Below are 19,789 nucleotides of genomic sequence, written 5' to 3'. Positions count from 1 at the left end.
AAAGTGATCGATAGAATCACGGCATGAGGGATTTTTTAACCATGAGTAAACTTGGGAGGCAGCCCTCCCAGGGCTAATTTAAATAGAAGAGCAGGTAAGAGTTCACTTGGGTTCATTTTTTAGTTTTTAAAATGCCATTCTTTTCCAGCAGAATCAATTTTTAAGCTATTAACCCCGCACTCACCAGACATTTTTCTTGTGGTTTGGTTTATTCTGGTTGTTACTTAATTCTCCCCAAAGGAAAACACTAGGAGCTCATAGGAATGTGCTCTGGCCTCTGCCGTGGGCACCACAGAAGGTGGGCAAGGGGGAGCTTCGCAGGGAGGGGGGAGGCTTGGAGGTACGCAGGCCAGGGCTGATACCGGGGCTGTCTACATCTCACTGTGAGAACTTGAGGATGAGGTCTGCTCGTACAAAGGGATAAGAGGAAACGTTTAAACAGGCTGGCTTCACAGCCTCCTGACGGTGCTGGTGGGCATGTAAATTGGGGCCACCTTACAGGGAAGCAGTCCAGCAATAGAGGAAAATTTAAGATACCCACAGCCTTGATCTTCAGTCCGACTTCTGGGAATATATCCTTCAACCCACCATCCTGTGTGTTCCAAGTGATATATGTCCAAGGATGGTCACCGCAGCATCGCTTGTAATGTCCAAACATTTGAAAACAGCCTGAATCCACAGGGGATTGGCTGAATAAGTTCTAGTGCGTCCTTGCAAGGAAATACTCTGTAGCTATCAATAAGAGTGAGGCAGCTCTGTAAGAAGTGATTTGGCAGGGTCTCCAAGGTGGGACATTAAGGGAAAATACTAGATGCAGAAGAGTGAGCATATGAGTATGCTATTTCTATAAGATAAACAGGATGTATGAACATCTTACGCAGTTACGGAATCTCTTTGAGTGGTTATGCTGTAGGAAAGGTACAACTTTTTCCCTCCCCTCTGAGACTCCCCAGCTAGCCTGGAGAATTAAGTTGACAGAAGACAGATCAGCAGGATAACACAGATTTTACTTTTACAGGTACGTGCGAGTCTTCACAGGAAGATTAAGAACCCCAAAAGTGGTTAGGCGAACACAGCGTAGTAATTGTGAAAAAGTAACCAAAGTATACAGGGAGGATAAAGGGAGCTTCGTTCAGCCAGGTTTATTTGTACGAATTTGTACACTCTGTGTCTCGGGTGCTGAGAATGTTCTTTTCCTCCTAATGTAAGGAGGGCATTTTTCACCTGGGAGTTTTATCTCCCACTTTCAAGGGGAATAAAAGGGTAGGCCAGAGTGCCCTTTCTGCACCTGCTGCTTTTTAAGTGTTTTTGACTCAAAATAGTCATGACACACACATATTTTAGGGTGGCACATCTGCTGTCTGTCAGTACAATGACGTGGTGATGGTGCTTGCCTCTGGAGGAAGCTCTCAGCGAAGCCGGCGGGCTCCATTCAGTTGCCTACAGTAGACGTGTATCCTCAATCCTTCCTATTATTGTTATTGCTTTTATTGGTTTTGCCATTTGTCTGGTAGCAGTTCTTGTTAATTCTACCAATTCTTGCTTAGATTCCCTACTTCTCTCTTTCCTCCCATTTGTCTCTGCAACTATATCCCAAGCCGTCTTTCTTCAGTGGACCACAGAAATAGCTACATGACTGATCATGTTCCCTCCACTCTTGGCTCTTCTGATCTACTCTGCACCCAGCAGCCTCTTTCAGAAATTGAACCTTCCCATGGCTTCCTGTTGCAATAAGCGTAGAACCCAATAGCCTTACCAAGACACCCAACCCCCGCCCCCCCAACCCCGGATCTAAACATACCTACTTCTCAACTTCATCTCAGCTACTGTGAACTCTTTTCTGCTCTCCAGATCTGCCCTTCCTGCCTCTAGGCTCTGGACTGGATGTTCTTTCCCCTCAAATGTCCTCTGAGCTTTCCATGGCCGCCCCCCTTCCATACATCAGGTCTCAGAGTTTGTCTAAAATAGTGTCCCCTTTAAGCTTCTCTCTTCCTTGTGATCACCCCACTTTTTCTCTCTGAACACATATCATCATTGGTGATAGTTTATTGGTTGACATGCATGCTTACCATCCATCTCCCCCCCTGGATTTTAAGCCAGGGTAAGGCTTCTTGTTTGAGGGTAAGGTCCTTGATTATCTTGGCCATCTCTCTAGCTCCGAAGCCCAGCTGGCATGTGGTAGGTGCCGAGTGCAAATTTCTGAATAGATGACTGGATGAATGAACAAATGGGAAATGTGTCCATGGTGAACGGTGGCTCTGCCGGGGGCTTGAGGGCTACCTCCTTTGACAAGGCGGATGCAGGAGGGGCCAGGGGAGCCAGCTGCCCACAGGAGGCTCGGGTTTTACGTATCAGGACTCTTAGCGAATCCTGATTTAGGAAAAATAGTTCAGAGACGACTGTGGGTCCTGCTTCTCTCGGAACAAAAAACCCTTGGCAAATCTTCACTTTCAAGCCGTGGCCCTGACTTTGACCCCATTAGATGCACAAGTTAGGAGCCGGGATTCAAGGCCTGCTTTTCCGATTTCATCGCTGTGGCCCCAATACTGTTCCCAACGGTGAGCAGGGAGCTTAGCTTCAATCTCAGGCTCTGCCACTACTAGGTGACTGATCTTTGGTGAGACTCTTCTCTCTGGGACCTCTTTTTTTTCCTCCCCAGTAGTAAAATCTCCCTCGCCTGGTTGTAAGGATTATATTGATTAGTATGTATAAAATGTTTACAATGGTTATATGTTAGATAGTAAAAATCAATCAATCAATCAATCAATCAATCAGTTCCTCTTTTGTGTAATTAGAATTATCACAGAATTACCGTGAGAAAATTTTGGCCTTGGCCTTACTTTTGGTCCATTTGGGCTCCTGTCATCTAGAATTCATTTATCTCCTCATTTGTTCAGGGATTTATTCCATGTAAAGACCCACTGAGTCCTTACTTCATGCAGAACTCCAGGTCATACCAACACACTGTCCCAGGTCAGCCTCCCCGGGAAGCCAGCTCTGGGCCGGAGTGTGCACGTGGGACATTCACTGAGAGATGACAGCCACAGGGTCGTGCAGAGGGAGAAGTGCAACTCTGATGCAGTCTCAGCCAAGGCCTCAGTTGATACCACGAGAGCAGGAGGTATGGGGTGGAATTGAGGCACAGAGTGACTCTTCCTGCCCTGCAGAGACCAGATGTTGGGTAGAGACTGCCACCGGAAAAGGGGCGTGCCCTGTGGCCAGGCACGCTCTTTAGCACAGGTGTTCTGGAAAGCTGTCAGCATTTCCAGCTGCTGAGAATGAACCTGAGTCTTTAAGGAAGGGTCTGGGGGGAGCACGTGCCTCCTCTGCATATACCTGGACGAGCCTTGGCCTTGCAGAGACAGCCGGACCAGTCTCACACTGGTGGTTCTGGATAGACTTGTTCCAGTCCTGGCTCAGCCACTTATCAGCTGGCCCCCTGACAAGCTCCATTACCTCCTTAACTGAGGGATGCCTGGGACCCTGAAAACCTTCCTCGTTGTTAACCACAGAATGTTTTGCATGGCTGTGGAGGGTTTAAAGTGAGAGGAAGATTGTCCATGTGCTCAGTACAGCCATGAATACTCATCCGCGTGTCTTGGTGGGGGTGGGGGTGGGCTTGGGTAATTCAAATAACGAAACAGGGTGTTGGGTGTAGAAGTGCCACGCAGACTGTGAAGAGCAGGGCCGCGCTCAGGCAGTGGCTCTGTCCCTCTCTCCAGGTGCTGCTCCCACCTCCAAACGCTCAGTGGGCGACTGACTGGTCGCTGCCTTCGTGCCCTCCATAGGAATCATGGGCGTGCTTCACGTGCACATGGACTGACTCTGACACTGTCTCCCTCCAGGTGACACAGAGGTACTCCCTGGTGATCGTGCAGGGCCATCTGGTCTCCGAAGGGGTCCTGCTCTTCGGCCACCAGCACTTCTACATCTGCGAGAACTTCACGCTCTCTCCCGTGGGGGATGTCTACTGCACCCGCCACTGCTTATCCAAGTGAGTTCCCAACTCTCCCGGCACACTCTTCCCTGAGCCTCGACTTCCTTCTCAGCCACCCCGAGTCCTACCCCTCCCCCCTTGGCGTTACTGTGGGCTTCAGTTTGGGCCTGAAACTGAGCCATGAGAAAAAGCAGAAGGACCTTAAGCCATAGGCATCCGCGACGCCGGTTTCCCAAAGCTAGACTCTGGAGTGGGTAACAAGGAGTCAGCTCCTCATGCTTCATGTGGGATGGAATGCGCCTCAGGACAAGGGGGAGCTCTCCTTAGCTTGTTTGGATGATTGACAGGCCTGTCAGCTTACTCATTCAGCAGCTTGTCGATTGCTCATGTGGTGCGAAGCATCGGGCTCCGCCCCTCTTGCTGAGTGAGAAGCACGAGTGCACTCGGCCGCACAAACAGGTTCTTTTGGAAAGAGTGTGGAGCACCCTATTTTCATGGAACAAAATATTTGTCGTGGGAGGACTCTTCTGGGCTCGCAGTGGATGACATGGGGCTAGTGTGCTGAGGGAGGGCTACTGGAAGACATGGACTGAGATCTGGGTTTGGAAGGATGGATGAGATTTGGGTAGAAATTTGAAGAGTCATTTTTTTTTACACCAACTAATACCAGAGGTCTTTGGCAGGAGATTCAGAGGTTCTTCTTTATAATCCAGGATATTTATTCTATTCGGGTTCAGGTAGCTCTCACTGATTCTCTTGGGTTTACAAAGTGCAACCACTGAACATCAAAGTGGCTGTGTTCACGCTTTTGCTGGGAGTTCGGTTGTCGGCTCCCGTGTTTCCACTTGGTCATCACATCTGAATACGTTTGGATGAAGACATCTTGATTTTTCTGGCTAGCAAAGATTCAAATGATGACAAGACAACTTCTTAACCCAGTGGCTCTCAAACTAATATCAAGTCACCTTGAGGGCTACTTAAAACAGACTTCTGGGGCCCCCCTTCACCCCAGTTTCTAGTTTGGTAGGTCTGTGGTAGGGGTTGAGATTTCAACAAGTTCGCAGCTGATGCTGATGGTACCGGTCTGGGACCACACTTTGAGAACCACTGTTTTAGACTATTGACAGGAAAACCAGAGTCTTAACCTGCCAATAACTAAGAATTTTAATGCCTGGTTTTCATATCATTTCCAGCCTATGGCAGGAAGCAAGAGTTTAAGGAGTGTGGAAGAATGTCAACTCAGCCTCCCTTGATTGAGACTTGCTCTAAAATGCTTGGCCTTTTTCTTTCTGCTAATTTCCATCTTTTATTCATACCAAATGTTCACCGATTGCCGTGAGTCTTCTGTGCTTTTCCAAGGCAGGAGGAGCATAATTAATACTTGGCACATGCATCCCATCTTATTGCTCATGTTTTATTGATACTGATCAATACGGACAATGGGTCTGCAGACTCGCGTTTCTGAGAGCTGATGAAAGCTTTCTGCTCTACCTCTATGCATGGGATGCCCGTGTAATGACTTGTAGAATCCATTGCTCCGCTCTCGGCCTCTGGCTTAAATCGAGTTAGTGTTAGATAAGCTCTTATTGATTAGGCAGATTGTGTTTATGAGGTGCCTCTAATCGAGGTCAAACTGACTATAGCTGCACTTTTGATAGAAGCCCCGTTGTCAGGTTGTAGGTACTCACCTGATTTGCAATGGCAAAGGGGCCTTCCCGTGTCTGGGAATGTACTTTTCTAGAATGCAAGTAGGAGTGGAGTGAGAACAGATTACTACCCTGGAATATCATTTGGGAATTGCTTAGGTAATTCTAGTCACCAGACCTCAGAGAAGTATTTGTTAATCAGACAGTGCTTTCTATCTGAGGTCTTGTCTGCTGCCCTAAGAAACTGCTAGCTCTCATGGAGATGTGGTTCTCAGAGACTGGCTATTAGATCACGTCAGATCAATGGGGATTAAGTCTTATTTTGACCATGGAGACTAAGGAAGACACATAAATAAGCCAGTTAAAAATAAAGCTAACGCAACCCTGAAATGTCTCTCTAAAAGACTGCCATTAAATTGAGTATAGTTGAGCACTAGACCTTGAAAGAGGCTCTCTGATGCACCATAAAAATATCCCAAATAAAACTCAGGAACAGTGCAAATCCTCCAGCATTGATCGTACTTGCGTACTTTGGAACTTTCCTCAGAAAGTGAGAACCTTTCCAGAAGGTTTATTTTGCTTTTATTGAGATCCCCTGTTGCCTGAATCAAATGACTATATTTGTTTCCTAAGGCTGTATAACAAAGTACCAAAAACTGGGTGGCTTGAGAAAACAAATTTATGGCCTCCCAGTTCTGGAGGCTAGAAGTCCAAGATCAAGGTGTCGGCGGGGCCGTGGTCCCTCCACAGCTCTAGGGAGGATCCTGTCTTTCTCCTTCTAGCCTCTGGTGTGTCCCTATAGCCCTCAGCCTTCCTTGGCTTGCAGATCCGTCACTCCAGTCATGGCCGCCTTCTCTCTGTGTGTCTTCACGAGATTGTCCCTCTGTGTGTGTGTCTGTGTCCAAATTTCCCCTTGATTTAAGGATGCTGGTCCTATTGGATTAGGGCCAAATACCCTATTCCTAAAAAAAAAAAGAAAAAGAAAAAAGTCACATTCTAAGGGATTGGAGGTTTAGGATTTCAACATATCCCTCTTGGGGGACACTACCCAGAATAGCGGGAGGCAAGGTCACAAAGTACAAGATTGGATTCATCTTACGGGAATCCAAGCCACTCAGCTGGTTCTTCGTGATAGGGTGTGATGTGGAGATAGTCTCCACATCAGTCACAGCAGCTCTGAAGCGTCGTTGCTCTGTTTAAGTCGATTCAACAGATCCTCTCTGGACATCTGGACTGTGCCTGGCACTGTGGTCGACTCCATAAACACAAAGAGCCAAGTCAGATGTGGGCTGAGTCTGGGAAAGAGCTTGTGATCTAGTGGTTGATTCTGGGTTAAGTTACAGGTATAAATTCTGACAACCATTGGATAACTTCAGAAATAATTTCAAATATTTCAGTCTGAAATCCCCACTTTGACTCTCAAAGACCACGTCAACCCATAAGATTATCACTTAGTTTGCTGTGGTTTCCCTAGTTAAGAATATTAAAAATTACACTGTGGCCACTCTGGAAAACTTGCAGATGTCATGACAGCTGTCAGGCAAAGGGCTGCGATACCCTCCTAGAAACTATGGCCACAGCTCTCCCTAAAGAAGAACATGCAGCAGGCCCTCCTTTCCATTCACTGGCCTTAGGCCCTCGAGGTCTGACTCAGTGCACAGAACACGGGGAGTACAGCGTTGGCCGAGAGACCCAGTCGTGGCTGTGTGTGACTAACGCTACGTAAGATAGAACTCCAGTGTGGACTTACATCCGTGAACTCAGTAATGTTTTTTACAGTGTAGTCTTCCCGAGCATTCGGGTCTGTCTGAGCATTCCTGCGCTAGATGGTTATTCATTCCCTCCAAGTAGGAGAAAAATGAGTGCCTGTCCTCCTAAAAGCATTTTCCAGAGCATTGTTCCTCATGTCACCAGTGTCTCAGAATGCTGGGTTACAGGATCAGTCAGCACAGAGGACCTGAAAGGAGGGAGCTCACAGGGAGAGCTCCGTATGAGCCGGCGAGCCTTTCTGCCTCAGAGGAGAGAAAAGCGGTTAGTGAATGAGCTTGGGTTTTAGAGTCAGAGGACCCAGGTTGGAATTCAGTTCCACGTGACCTTGGAAAAGTCACTTCTCCTCTTTGCTGACCTGTGTGACAGACCCACGTCTCTGCTTCCCCCAGGAAGCATGGCCCGAAGGCCAGTTGGCCTGTTGTGCAGGCCGGGTGGCAAGGGCCACCCTCAGAGCTGGGGTGGGGAGGAGGCGGAGTGCCAGCTTCTCACCCATTCCTGCCGCCTTGTGCGGGTGCAGGGGCTCTTCCAGCTCTTGGCTCTTTGGATCTGCGGTTGATGCATAGGCTTCTTGAGGGCTGAGGTGCCCAGGGTGGGGAGCGGGGGGCTCTGGTTCTCAAGTCCTTAAAGGGCATTTGACCAGAGCTTTTGCAGCCATGCACCCAATTTAAATTTGCTGCGTAACTCAGAATAAGTCTCTAACTGAAATCAGTTTTGTTAAGTCCCCGCTCATTGGTGGTGAAGAGCTTCATTTGGGTCCCTAAAGGTGTTGCCGTTACTCCCAGTGCATGAACTGTCCTCTTGGGAATGAACTGGAGTCCATTTCATTATTTTCCCTTTTTCCCCTCTCCCTGTCTTCCCAAGGGGAGTCATTCTGACCTCCGAGAGGGCTCCAGGCTCGGGGCCGGTGCTCTGGGGGCCACCGCAGATGCTGTGGCCAGTGTCCTTCAGCCTGCCGGCTCTCTTAGCCCACTGCATACGTCTTTGGGGCTCAGGGGTGGCTGGGCCACCCCAGGCCCATGATGCTGAAGCCTCACTGAACACAGGTTTTTTATGGAGGCTGCCTCTTCATCTTTCCGCCCTTGCCTTCTGGCCTGAAATTTCTCCATGTGTAATGGCGTCTTTCACTCTTCCCCACCCCCTTGACCCACGTTTGATCCCCGTACCCAGAGAAACTTCTTACACTCACACCCTGTGCCACTGTCTGCCCTGGAGGCTGTCCCCTTGCCTGGTGACACTCGTGCCCCACCCTGCTCCAGGGCAGGGCTCACAGAGGCAGCAGCTCAGAAAGTGGTCAGCGGGTCAGCAGTGCTGGCTCCCCGAGCTGGCGGTGATGGCAGCCCTCCACCCACAGTCTGCAGAACCAGGCGTGGGGCCGCACGGCAGGAAGCAGAATAAGCCCTCCATATGCCCTCTCACTGCTTGTCCTGTCTCCTCTCCAGCATCAGCGATCCATTCATCTTCAACATGTGCAGCAAAGACAGGTCCTCCGACCATTACTCGTGCCACAGTCACAGCTACGGGGACCTCAGGGAGCTCCGGCAGGCACGCTTCCTCCTGCAGGTAAGCCCCGGGGAGGGGGCAGGTGGTCCAGGTGCTAGTGAGGCCCCATCGGTGAGGGACATACTCCGTGACCCTCTTCACACCTGTGCACAGCCCAGTGCCCTTTGGGACACATCTGTGAGTGTGACTTATGTTGGGCCTGGTTTCCTGGTTGGCAGTTTTGACATCTGCTTCACTCTCTTCCCAGTCCCTGCTATTTGGCTATTGGAACCTTCTCTCTCTTGGTGTGTCATTTAGGACCCCCCTTTGCTTTATTTTCCCCTTGACATGCCCCAGAGTGGTCTTGAAGATTCTGGAGCACAGGACAGGGCAGCTCCGTTCCCTCGTGGCAGTGCTGATGACTATGAGTCGAGGGCCAGCCTGCCCTGTCTGAGAGTGTGGACTGCCTCCACTGACCTCCACCCCTGCCCTTTGCCCTCCCCGTAACCAAACCCATCTCCAAACTCCTGGGCATTTCCTGTGCAAGTAGTTTGGAGATCTCCTGACTGTCCCTGCCAGCCAGGGTCCCAGGGCTTCACCCAGTGCCTCCAAGGGCTCACCAGGGGCTAAAGGAGTCAGTTCCCTTCAGAGGCGGGGCTCTGCCACCAGCAAGGCACAACCTAAGGCTTCTCACTTGAGTTGCAAAGGGAGGAGCCCCTGCTGGCCTCAGGCACATCTGGTCTCCCCCAGCCCAGCCTTACTAGTAACGAAGCTGCATCTGTGTCCAGAGGCCTCCCAGGCGGCAGGCAGAGCAAGAGAGAAGAGACCACCCTTGTAGGAGGGGAGGAGCCCCATCTCTCCTCTACCCTTTCTGTAAGGTCTCTGTTCCGCAAAGGTTGGGGCGGTGTTTGGCCCTAATCAACCTAGTCATAAGAGTGTTTTATTGGTACATGTCGTTGGGTCTATAATTCATCATGTGATCCTCCTGCCGTGGGGCCTCCTTACAATTCTCTGAAGCTCAGGGAGGCCTTTCAGGGGGGCTCATTCTAGAAAGGGTCTGCGAGCTGCTGGAATCCGACCAGCCCTCTGCCTCCCTCTCCGCTGATCTTTCCCACAAAGTGTTGGTTCTCATCAAAGCACACTCGTGTGCTTCTTTGCAAGGAGAGTGAGCGAGAAGGGGACAGCCGGAAGAAGCCCTGCCCCGAGGGTTCTGGGCAGCGTGGGCAGCATGGGCCTCATCCTGACCATGGCCCTGCCGCTGTAGCGACCACACCTGGTGTCTTCCACCATTATGTAGATAGCACTCAGCACATTTTTCGGCACATCTAAGTACTCAAAATTATTATTTTATGATTTTGCCTACCTTATAGGTTTTATGTGGTAGCACATAGGTTTCAGCAAGTGCGTTTCGTCCCCCTCAGTAACAGGGATGGTTTCCAGATGTTAGCCTGACAGTAGCGGAAAGGAGAAGCGGGAGGGTGTGTGAGCATGGCCAAGTAGGGTGGGATTTGGGGGAGGGAAGAGCTTCGTGAGCAAGGCCCCCATTTCTCTTGGGTTCTCCCAGGAGAAGGTCAGATCTTGGCTACTCAAGGCTGCCAGGAGAAGCCATTATGTCTACCTTGACCATCTGTTTTGCACAGTATTTAGATTTTTATTTGTAGAAAAATATCCGAGGCCCCTGCATGCAACCCCCAGCCAGAGGCGTTTGCGTTATCATCACAGGTGCTTTGCCTCTGCTCGGGAGCCTAGTGAACTGGACTTTGAGAGCTCACTTCCAGCCAGGTGGAAGCGGGACCTGCTTCTGTTGTTGGAGGCAGCGCCCCCTCTGTGCCTCCGTGCCCGGGGCCCCACCCCTGCCTCCAGCCCTGGGAATTGTCTCCCTGACCCCATCTCATCCCCAAGCCTCATCCTCCATCTAGACTCTCTCTGTGGCTGTTCCAAGTCTGTTATTTACACAGCTTGGAATAGAAGGAAGGGAGACAGCGAGGGAGGAGAGAAAGGAAAAAGAGAGGAGATTATGTAGAGTTCATTGAGGCATTAACAAAATACCCTTGCTAGGTCTGCACGGCCACATCAGATTGGCTCTGCCAAATGCGCTGGGCAAAGTGCCTGGCGCCTGCAGGTCTGTAGGTCGGCACACAGTGCTGCCCAGAGGACAAGTGGCACCCACCCAGCCAGTGCCCCTAATGTTTCTGAAAGTGTGACTCTCTGGTTCAGGAAGCCAAACTCGTGACCCAGAAGTGAAAGTGTCTGAAGGTATCACCGGGCCCTTTCCTCCCTCTCTCTGTTCCAGGCTTATCCTGGGAGTGGGGTTCTTGCTTCCTGCTTCAGGCAAAGGAAGTCTGAGGCCCCCTGCCCTCCTACCCATTCTGCGGGGACTCCCCTCGTCACCATCGCCAAGGTCTTTGTACCCCCTGGGGAGGTTGAAAGAACCAACCAGGAAGGGTTGCCTGAGACAGAGAACCAAATGACCCATTTGGGGGGGTCACCCATTGTGGCCTGGGGTCTCTCCGTTCCAGGCAACTTCAGCAGCAGTGAGAGGGGTTTCTCTTTATAGGACATCGCCCTGGAGCTCTTTTTCCAAAATGGATATTCCAAGTTTCTTGTCTTTCACAACAACGATCGGAATAAGGTCTTCAAAAGGTAAGGGTTTGAAAATCCTCCAAGAAAAATGATCATGAACTGATTGCAGATCAGAGACGGGGCTGCTCTGTTCTCAGGAGCACTGTTCTCAATCCACAGCAAGCAGGATTTAGGTCAGACACAGGAAGGACTTGCTGACCTGCAGAGCTATTAAATCATGGAACCAAGTACAGAGAAAGATGCAGAAATGTCTTCCCTAAATCCTGGGAAACAGGCTCCATTTCATGGACTGAAGTAGTTTAGGACAGTAATGACTAAAGAGGGAAGAACTTACGCAGACACAACACATTTAAGAGGCTAGCTGTTTAATGGGCCTTCCAGAATCTTCTGGCTTTGTTTTTTTAATTTTCCAAATAATTTTTTTGGCTTAATCTTTCTTTTTGATCCCAGTTGCCAATTTTAGTTGTTCCAATTTCATATTTCACTGGAAAGAATTCCAAACAACTGATTTCCCACTTTTTCATGGAACATCTTTTTTTTCCTTAAAGAGAGAAGCCTGTTGTTTTAGTTTAACTTCTTTCTGCAAATAGATGAATCAATCGAAGAAATTGAAGCTAGTGTTTAAATGTTTTGAGACTAACGGTTATTTTTTTGCGTCATAACTAAAGTTACAGACAAACAGATTTATGGAGAATCTAGAAGGGCCAGTGAAGGAAGGCAGGTTCCTAGCCACAGACAGAAAACACAGAAGGTGGATCAGCAGAAGGGGTGGGTCAGCTCCCCTTTGGGCTGGGAGTTCGAGGTGCTATTTGACACCCCCATTTTGAGCTCAGAGGCTCTAGCCTTGCCTTCCTGTTGGCCATGGCCAGTCACTGGCGCCACGACCAGCTGCCGGATCCAAAGGGCAGGGCCAGCATGGGGAAGACGACTCCTGCAGAGAGGCCGTCGCCCCAGCTCCGGGCACATCTCCATTGCCTGTGGGCCTTCCTCCGGGGCCCTTCCAAGGAGGGCTATTACACGGCCTCTTGAGGCTTTCTTCAAGTTCCATTTTAGACCAAACCAAAGAAGTAGGCAGGCAATGCAGAATCTCACATCCATCTCTTCCCAGGATTCCTGTGTGTTAAACACAGTTTTGCACAGTTAATCCTGAAGTTTTCTATACCATAGCTCAGGCAGTGAATGGTGGTCAAACCATACCAAACCCCGCCTCAAGGAGCCTTAAGTTAGATGGCATTTTCGTGGCTGCCCAGATTGGCAATGGAATTGTCAAGTGCCCGGCCCAGCCTGCCAGGATGCATCGTTTTTATTGTAATGAGTGTTTTATTGTTATCTTTTTTATCAAGGCTAAAGTGTGTAATGCCAGGGGGTGCCGCAGGCATGCCGCAGAGGTACACCCGGGTCTGGTGTTCATGACCTGGGGGGCAGGATGGAGTGGGGGAGGGGCAAGTATGTACCCTATCTCTTGACTGACACCAAAAATGTCTCCCTGGTGGTAGAAGAGTCTTGACTCTGCTGCTGGAATGATCCTTTCCTTTTTTTGTTTAGCTTCTGCTCTTTCCAACCCAGCTTGAAGGGGAAAGGCATCACAGAGGAGCCCCTCAATCTAAGGTAATGGCACAGGCAGGAGTCAAGCCATGCTCTCGGGGCATGACACTGGCCTTGCTTTGATTGTTCTCATTTGTCTGATCCTACAGTGACGTTGTCTTGCGAAGAGCACATCTATCTACCTTCCCCTTCATTTTTCTCTCTCTCATCCTCATCCTTTCAGCCTCCTCCTGGCGTTTCTTCTGGCAATTAAACCTCTGCAAAGGGACTTGAAATTCCATGTGCTCTGTGGCTTTTTCAGACCAACATGCAAGAATCGGCCCTCTGCCCATGGTGGGCGGGGCAGGTAGCCGGGTGTGGTGTCAACGCAGGCCCAGCCTTGGTGTCAGGACCCCAGGCGGGGGCTGTGAGCAATCCCAGCTTCCTATATGAGACTCTCCAAAAGCTCAGAAGCTCAGTTAGCATATGGTGGCATGTGAGTCAGATACTAACTTACGACCCTGTGATACGGAGCACCTTGCCAGGGAATGAAATGCTTACAGCCTCCTCCCTTTACAAGTACCCAGTTCTCTGGAGGGCTCATCCGGGATTGGTAAGTGCTTTTATTTCACTCTGGCTTCTGTGTCAAGAATAAGCATCGTAGGTCGAACGCAGAAGTGGGAGTCCAGTTAGGCGGCTTTGGCAGTAACGCAGCCGAGAGATGCTGATGGCCTCGATCGAGTCGGGGGGGGCACAAAGATGGTATGAAGTGCTCTGTTTATGGACACGTTTTGACGCCATGTCTGCTGGGATCTGTTGACAAATCAAGTGTGGTGTGTGTGTGTGTGTGTGTGTGTGTGTGTGAATTTAAAGATAAGACCAAGGGTTTAGGCTTGAGCAATTGGAAGATGGAATGGGAAGACTGCAGAAAGAACTACTGCAGGGAGTGGTGGATCCAGGAGCTCAGTTTGGAACATGTTAATTTTGAGATGCCTGCCAGACATCAAGGTGGAGGTGTCATGTAGGCCAGTGGATATATAAATTTAGAGTTTAAGGGAAAGGTCCAGGTGAGATGGAAACTTGGAATCCGATGGCTATGTGGGCCTATGGGAACAGGATCTTCCAGGACCATTCTGCACCTGTCTGGCATAGCCCCAGCACAGCTCCAAGCATGGAGGCCCTTGGGAAATATAAAATGGGAAAGTTCTGGAGTCAATTGGGAACAATGCATAATGCGCCAGAGAAAGGCTTATCTAAGCTCGTGGAAGGTGGGCTTTGACAAAATGAGGAAGCCCCGGTGGAAGTCCTGGTCCTAGGCACTGGGACCACCCAAGCAGGGACCTGGTGAGACAGTGTTGCAACAGCCAGCAGTGGGCTTTGAGATTAAATTGATTTGGGCTCATAGTAGGTGCTCGATAAATACTGTAATTCCTTCACTTAGTTTTAGCTTCACTGTATTTGTAGGCGTGCATATGGAATAATCGATTAAAAACAGGTGGCTGTCTGTGCTCCCAGACCTTGTGCATCTCTCCTCAACAGCTCTTCTTCTCTCATCAGCCACACTGGACCTTCAGGAGTTTCAGAGAGGAAAGGGAACAGTGGCCCCCAGCCTTCAGAAGGCTTGGCTGGCCATTGCCCCATGCCTAGAGCAAACTTAATTATTTTCCATTTGGATTACTAAGGGCAATGCCAGATCCACACAGTAAGTCTTGAAAAATACCCATCTTCTTTTCAGACATTCTAGGAAACTTGAGCTTCTCATCTCTCATAGAAGTGTGCAGTTCGTTCTGAGAGTTTTTACCTAGCCCAAGAGTCTTGGCCTGTGCTGTAGGTTTTTGTATCTTCAACTCCCAGCTTTTGAGAACTGATTTGGCCTCTCTGCAGGCCATTCCCTACATGTAGGAAACCTGAGCTTTGGGGTACCAGAGTTTTGCCTAGAATTCCCACGACAATGGCTGTCTCCATAACTGAATTCCAGGAAGGTTCTGTAGGCCTGGATCCTAAGTGGGAAATACTTGCAAAGCCTTGGATGAACCTGGGATCTGTAATCCATCCGTGGCTCCCCATGGTGCAAGACTAGAGCATTCTGATAAAAGCATGGTGGCATCATCAGATATTGATAGGGTGCAAGATTCTGCAAGCCTCCAGGGGTTTCTCATAGAAAGCCAGCTAGACACTTCACCAGCTAAGTGTCTGGCAGCCAGAAAGTCCCACAGGCAGGCTCTGCTGAGGTCTGAGGAGGACTAGTTGGAAGAATAGAAAGAACAGCTGAAGTGACAGGGAAGGCCAGCTGGTTGAGAATGTCCATGTGAATAAACACATCCTTACACTCGCAATTCTCTGTATCCTCCACAAAAGGTTGCAAACAGCTTTGAAATTAAATGCAGGGTACAATGATCATTTTTAAATGACCCCCAAATTCCTTTAAGGGAGAAAAAAATAGATGTGATCAGCTACCTGGGGTGATCTAGTTACCTAATTGTCCTGAAAATAACAACAACAAAAATACAATTGTTCTGGGTTACATCATTTTCCAGTGACAGAAAACAAGAAATAGGGGGCTTTTTGAACTTTTTTTTTTTCCTGGAAAATACTTCCTCTTGGCAGGGAATATCAAATTTGTCCTTGGCTAAAGGGTAGTCGGTACCAAAGAAGGCAGTTCCCTTTTTACAAGATAAGAAAAAAAGAGCACTGCAGAATTTAATCTTCTATACTGATGCTCTGAAAAAGTAGGGCTCTACCATTTGGACTTATTTCTGTGCAGATATTTCTTTGGGATGCCAGCATTCTATTTTTTCCCAGTGGTCTCAGTTCACACTGAGCCCAGAGTTTAGAAGACTTTGTATAGAGAAATATAAAGCACGGATGCCTGTCTGGTTCTTCTCACAAATCCCTGTTGTATACAGCACACACCTTTATTTTTTTAATTTTTTATTTAAATTCAGTTTAGTTAACATATAGTGTATTATTAATATCAGAGGTAGAGTTTAGTGATTCATCAGTTGCGTATAACACCCAGGGCTCATTACATGATGTGCCCTCCTCCATGTCCGTCACCCAGGTACCCCAGGCCCCCCACCTCCCCTCCAGCAACCCTCAGTTTGATTCCTAGAGTTAAGAGTCTCTTACTGTTTGCCTCCCTCTCAATTTTCATCTTATTTTATTTTTCCTTCCCTTCCCCTATGTTCATATGTTTTGTTTCTTAAATTCCACATATGAGTGAAATCATATGGTATTTGTCTTTCTCTGACTGACTTATTTTGCTTAACGTAATACCCTCTAGTTCCATTCATGCCATTGCAAATGGCAAGATTTCATTCTCTGTTATGGCTGAGTAATATTCCATTATATATATACACTACATCTTTTTTATCCATTCATCTGTCAATGGACATCTGGACTCTTTCCATATTTTGGCGATGGTGGACATTGCTGCTATAAACATTGAGGTGCTTGTGCCCCTTCGAATTCCTATATTTGTATCCTTTGGATAAATACACACACATGCCTTTAAATGGGCATGGTCCCTGAAATGCTCCCTTGCTGTGTCATCAAGGCAGAGTGTCCCTGGGCTGGAGTGGGCTGTTAGGTATAAGCAGAGCTTGTATTTGGGACGTGATTGTATCTGGGTATTTGTAGTTTCTGAAATGTTCTCTCAATTGTATAGCTTACTTAAATATAACATTTAAAATGAAATGCATTTTTTGGCAAAGTTCTACAGTTGAGTGTTGTCAGAGTTTCCTTTATAGATTCTCTTTGAAAAATAATGAAAGACAAAGCTCTCAGAAAACCAACCATAAGAAGCTATAAATTCCCATAAGATGATGATCTTTCAAGACAATCAATCACACCCTCACAGGCACCACTGCTAGCAGCATGGAGGCTAAAATTCAAGTACCTTTCCTGCCCATGAGGGCTCCTTCAGTCCTGCTCTCCAGAGATCAACACTGTTGACTAGCTGGGAGGCTAGGAATCTGTCACATATGTGATTACTTTGATAAAGATAGCTTCAGCCTCATCACTGAGTGCAGAAACATGTTCCCTGTGCTTCTTGGGAAAGCACAGCCCTGGGGTCGGGGGAGGCAATGGTAGACACTGCCCAACTCAGACCGCGGCGTCTAGAGCAGAGTTGCTGGACCAGAAGTGAACTAAACAACCTGGTGGTATAACCAATACTCCAGCATTTAGGAACTTTTCACATGGTTGGCTCAACAGGCTGTGAGCAGCTGAGTCCGGTGACCTGCAGTGAGCCCTACCTGGGTCATGCATAGACCTTGGTTTCGGGCCCCGTTCATGTTACTCTTATCTCTCTTGCTCATATCTCCTCTTTGCTATACCCTTAGCCATGACCTCAGATCCACTTCTGGGTAGAAGCTGAAATTAAGCCTCTCTGTCTATACCAACAGTGGCCCCTTTGTCCTTCCAGCTCCACTCAGTCATGTTGCTTCCATGGGGCCAGGAGGGGTTGGGGTGAAAACCCAGAACTATGAAGAGAGAGGCTCGCTGGTTCCAGGTCCCCCACCCAGCTTGCTACTTGTGCTCAGTCACCACCAGAAAACCTGGAACATGGGTAAAGAAGCCATACGTTTCTTTTTATTATTATAGCATCTTCCAGGACAAAATGAACAATGGATAATTTTAGATTAGTCTGGTGAACTGAGGTTAAGTTGCTCTTTCTCTTGAAATGCCTTAGCTCTTCGGGATGGCTGTAACTTGTCATATTTACTCATAAATTAGCACTTGGCAGATGGACAAGGATCTGTTTATTGCTGCATCTAGGCTGCAAGATTGTTTTAAAAATTTTTTTTATTTTAAAATAACTATAGATTCACAGGAAGTTGCAAAAATAATACATAGAGCCCCCATACAGCCTTCTCTTAATTTCCCCATATGGTTGTTACATTTTATGTAACTATAGTACAATTTCGAAACCAGGAAATTGACATTGATACAATATGTGTGCATAGTTCTGTGTCATTTTATCCTACGTGTAGATTCTATAACCACCACGCCTATAACATAATTAGTTGTTTTTAGCACCACGGAGATATCTCTTGTGCTACCATTTTATGGTCCTACCCACCTTCCACCACCTCTCACAGTGTTAAAGCCTGGCAACCCCTGATCTCTTTTTCAGTACAATCATTTTGTTCTTTAGAGAACGATCTAAAAATGGAGATGGGGATGGAGATACAAGAGACCGAGGCAGTGACTCCAGGTCATGGAGGCAAAGCACAGCAAGGGCAGAAGTCACACAGGGGTCACCTAGGTCATGGCTGGCTTGCAGAGAGGGCAGTGACTGAGTATGTGACGCACGGAGGTTGGCCTTTTTTAACTCAGAATAATGCTACTGAGATCCATCCAAACTATTGCATGAATCAATAGTATGTTCCATTTTATTGCTGAATAGTTTTCCAGGATATGGATATACCAAGGTTTGCTTAACCAATTGCCCATGGAGAGAAATTTGGCTGTTTCTAGTTTGGGGCCATTACAAATAAAGAAGACTATTTACGTTTATATAATTATTGAAACGTTAGGATATAAATCAGCCATTTTATTTTTTGTTTCCCTGTTTATGTTTTTCGCTGTTGTTCATTTCTCTGTTTTTCTTTTCTTTCTGCCTACCTGTGCATTACTGAAAGATCTGTTAAATTTCTTTTTTTTTTAAATAATATTTTTCATTATATTATGTTAGTCACCATACAGTACATCCCCGGGTTCCGATGTAAGGCTCGATGATTCATTAGTTGCGTATAACACCCAGTGCACCATGCAATACGTGCCCTCCTTACTACCCATCACCGGTCTATCCCATTCCCCCACCCCCTCCCCTCTGAGGCCCTCAGTTTGTTTCCCAGAGTCCATAGTCTCTCATGTTTCAACATGAGATCTGTTAAATTTCTACTTTGATTTATCTATAGTACTTTTGAGTGCATATGAATCTTTTGTATACATTTTAGTTGCTTGAGGGATTGCATTATACATACGTAACTTACCACAGGCGACTGGCATCGAGACTTTACCAGTTTGAGTATAAAGACCATAAGTCTTTCAAGTCTTAAAGTCTTCTTATAAAACTTTAATTTTCTATGACTTATGTCTATCATCTTCTTAAACATTTCCTCTATATATGTAAAAAAAATTCACCAAATATTTCCCAAAGTCATTTTCACACACAGATAGTCTAAAGCAAAGAAAGGCAAAGTGGATTTAAGAAGCAAGTCAGTATCTTGGCCAGCACCAGAGAGCCTGGCTTCCAGAACGTTCCCCTTACCACTCTCTTTCTTCTCCTAACTGAGGGCTTTTCTTCTCCAGAGTCGTTTATTCTCGTTGGCTGATTAGTCTTCAGGTTTTTGCCATAAGCTACTCTAGGGAGATGTTGAACGGATCCTGGGGATGGAGACACAGGAGACTGAGGTAATGACTCCAGGTCATGGAGGCAAAACACAGCAAGGGCAGAGGTCACACAGGGGTCACCTAGGTCATGCCTGGCTTTCAGAGAGGGCAGTGACTAGTTTAGCCTAAATAGGGTTTTTGATCTGTTTGAGGAAAGTGAAACCCCAGGGTTTTCCTACCAAGTGTTTTTAGGCTTAATACAAATCTCAGGAAAGAAAAATGACCTATTTTAGAGCATGAAAGAATGTCAACATCAAACCTTTTCCTCGATGAGAAAAAAAGAAAGAAAATGTGCAAGATGACACCTAACTCATCTGTATCTCCACTCTTTGCTTCGTTCTACTGCCAGGGTTTCCTGGCTAACAAGATATCTAATGTGACTATCTCCTGCAGCAAATCAAAGCCCCTTGCGTATTTATTTATCAGTCCTGGTGAAGGCCAACACACTTAC

The 19,789-nt window shown here is 47.6% G+C and overlaps 1 protein-coding gene across 1 annotated transcript in view; it reads left to right on the top strand.

The window, feature by feature from the left end:
* The window catches only part of WDFY4 (WDFY family member 4), a 282,866-nt gene that overhangs the window by 193,287 nt on the left and 69,790 nt on the right, over positions 1-19,789 (top strand). Inside the window, exons 44-47 of the mRNA XM_040624184.1 lie at positions 3,846-3,994; positions 8,793-8,913; positions 11,390-11,475; positions 12,961-13,023. Of these exons, the coding sequence (XP_040480118.1) occupies positions 3,846-3,994; positions 8,793-8,913; positions 11,390-11,475; positions 12,961-13,023 (419 nt within the window). The remainder of the gene's footprint in view (positions 1-3,845; positions 3,995-8,792; positions 8,914-11,389; positions 11,476-12,960; positions 13,024-19,789) is intronic.

This window comes from Ursus maritimus, unplaced genomic scaffold (assembly GCF_017311325.1).
Source record: "Ursus maritimus isolate PB19 unplaced genomic scaffold, ASM1731132v1 scaffold_7, whole genome shotgun sequence".
Taxonomy (NCBI): domain Eukaryota; kingdom Metazoa; phylum Chordata; class Mammalia; order Carnivora; family Ursidae; genus Ursus; species Ursus maritimus.
This window is presented reverse-complemented; position numbering and strand designations above follow the sequence as displayed.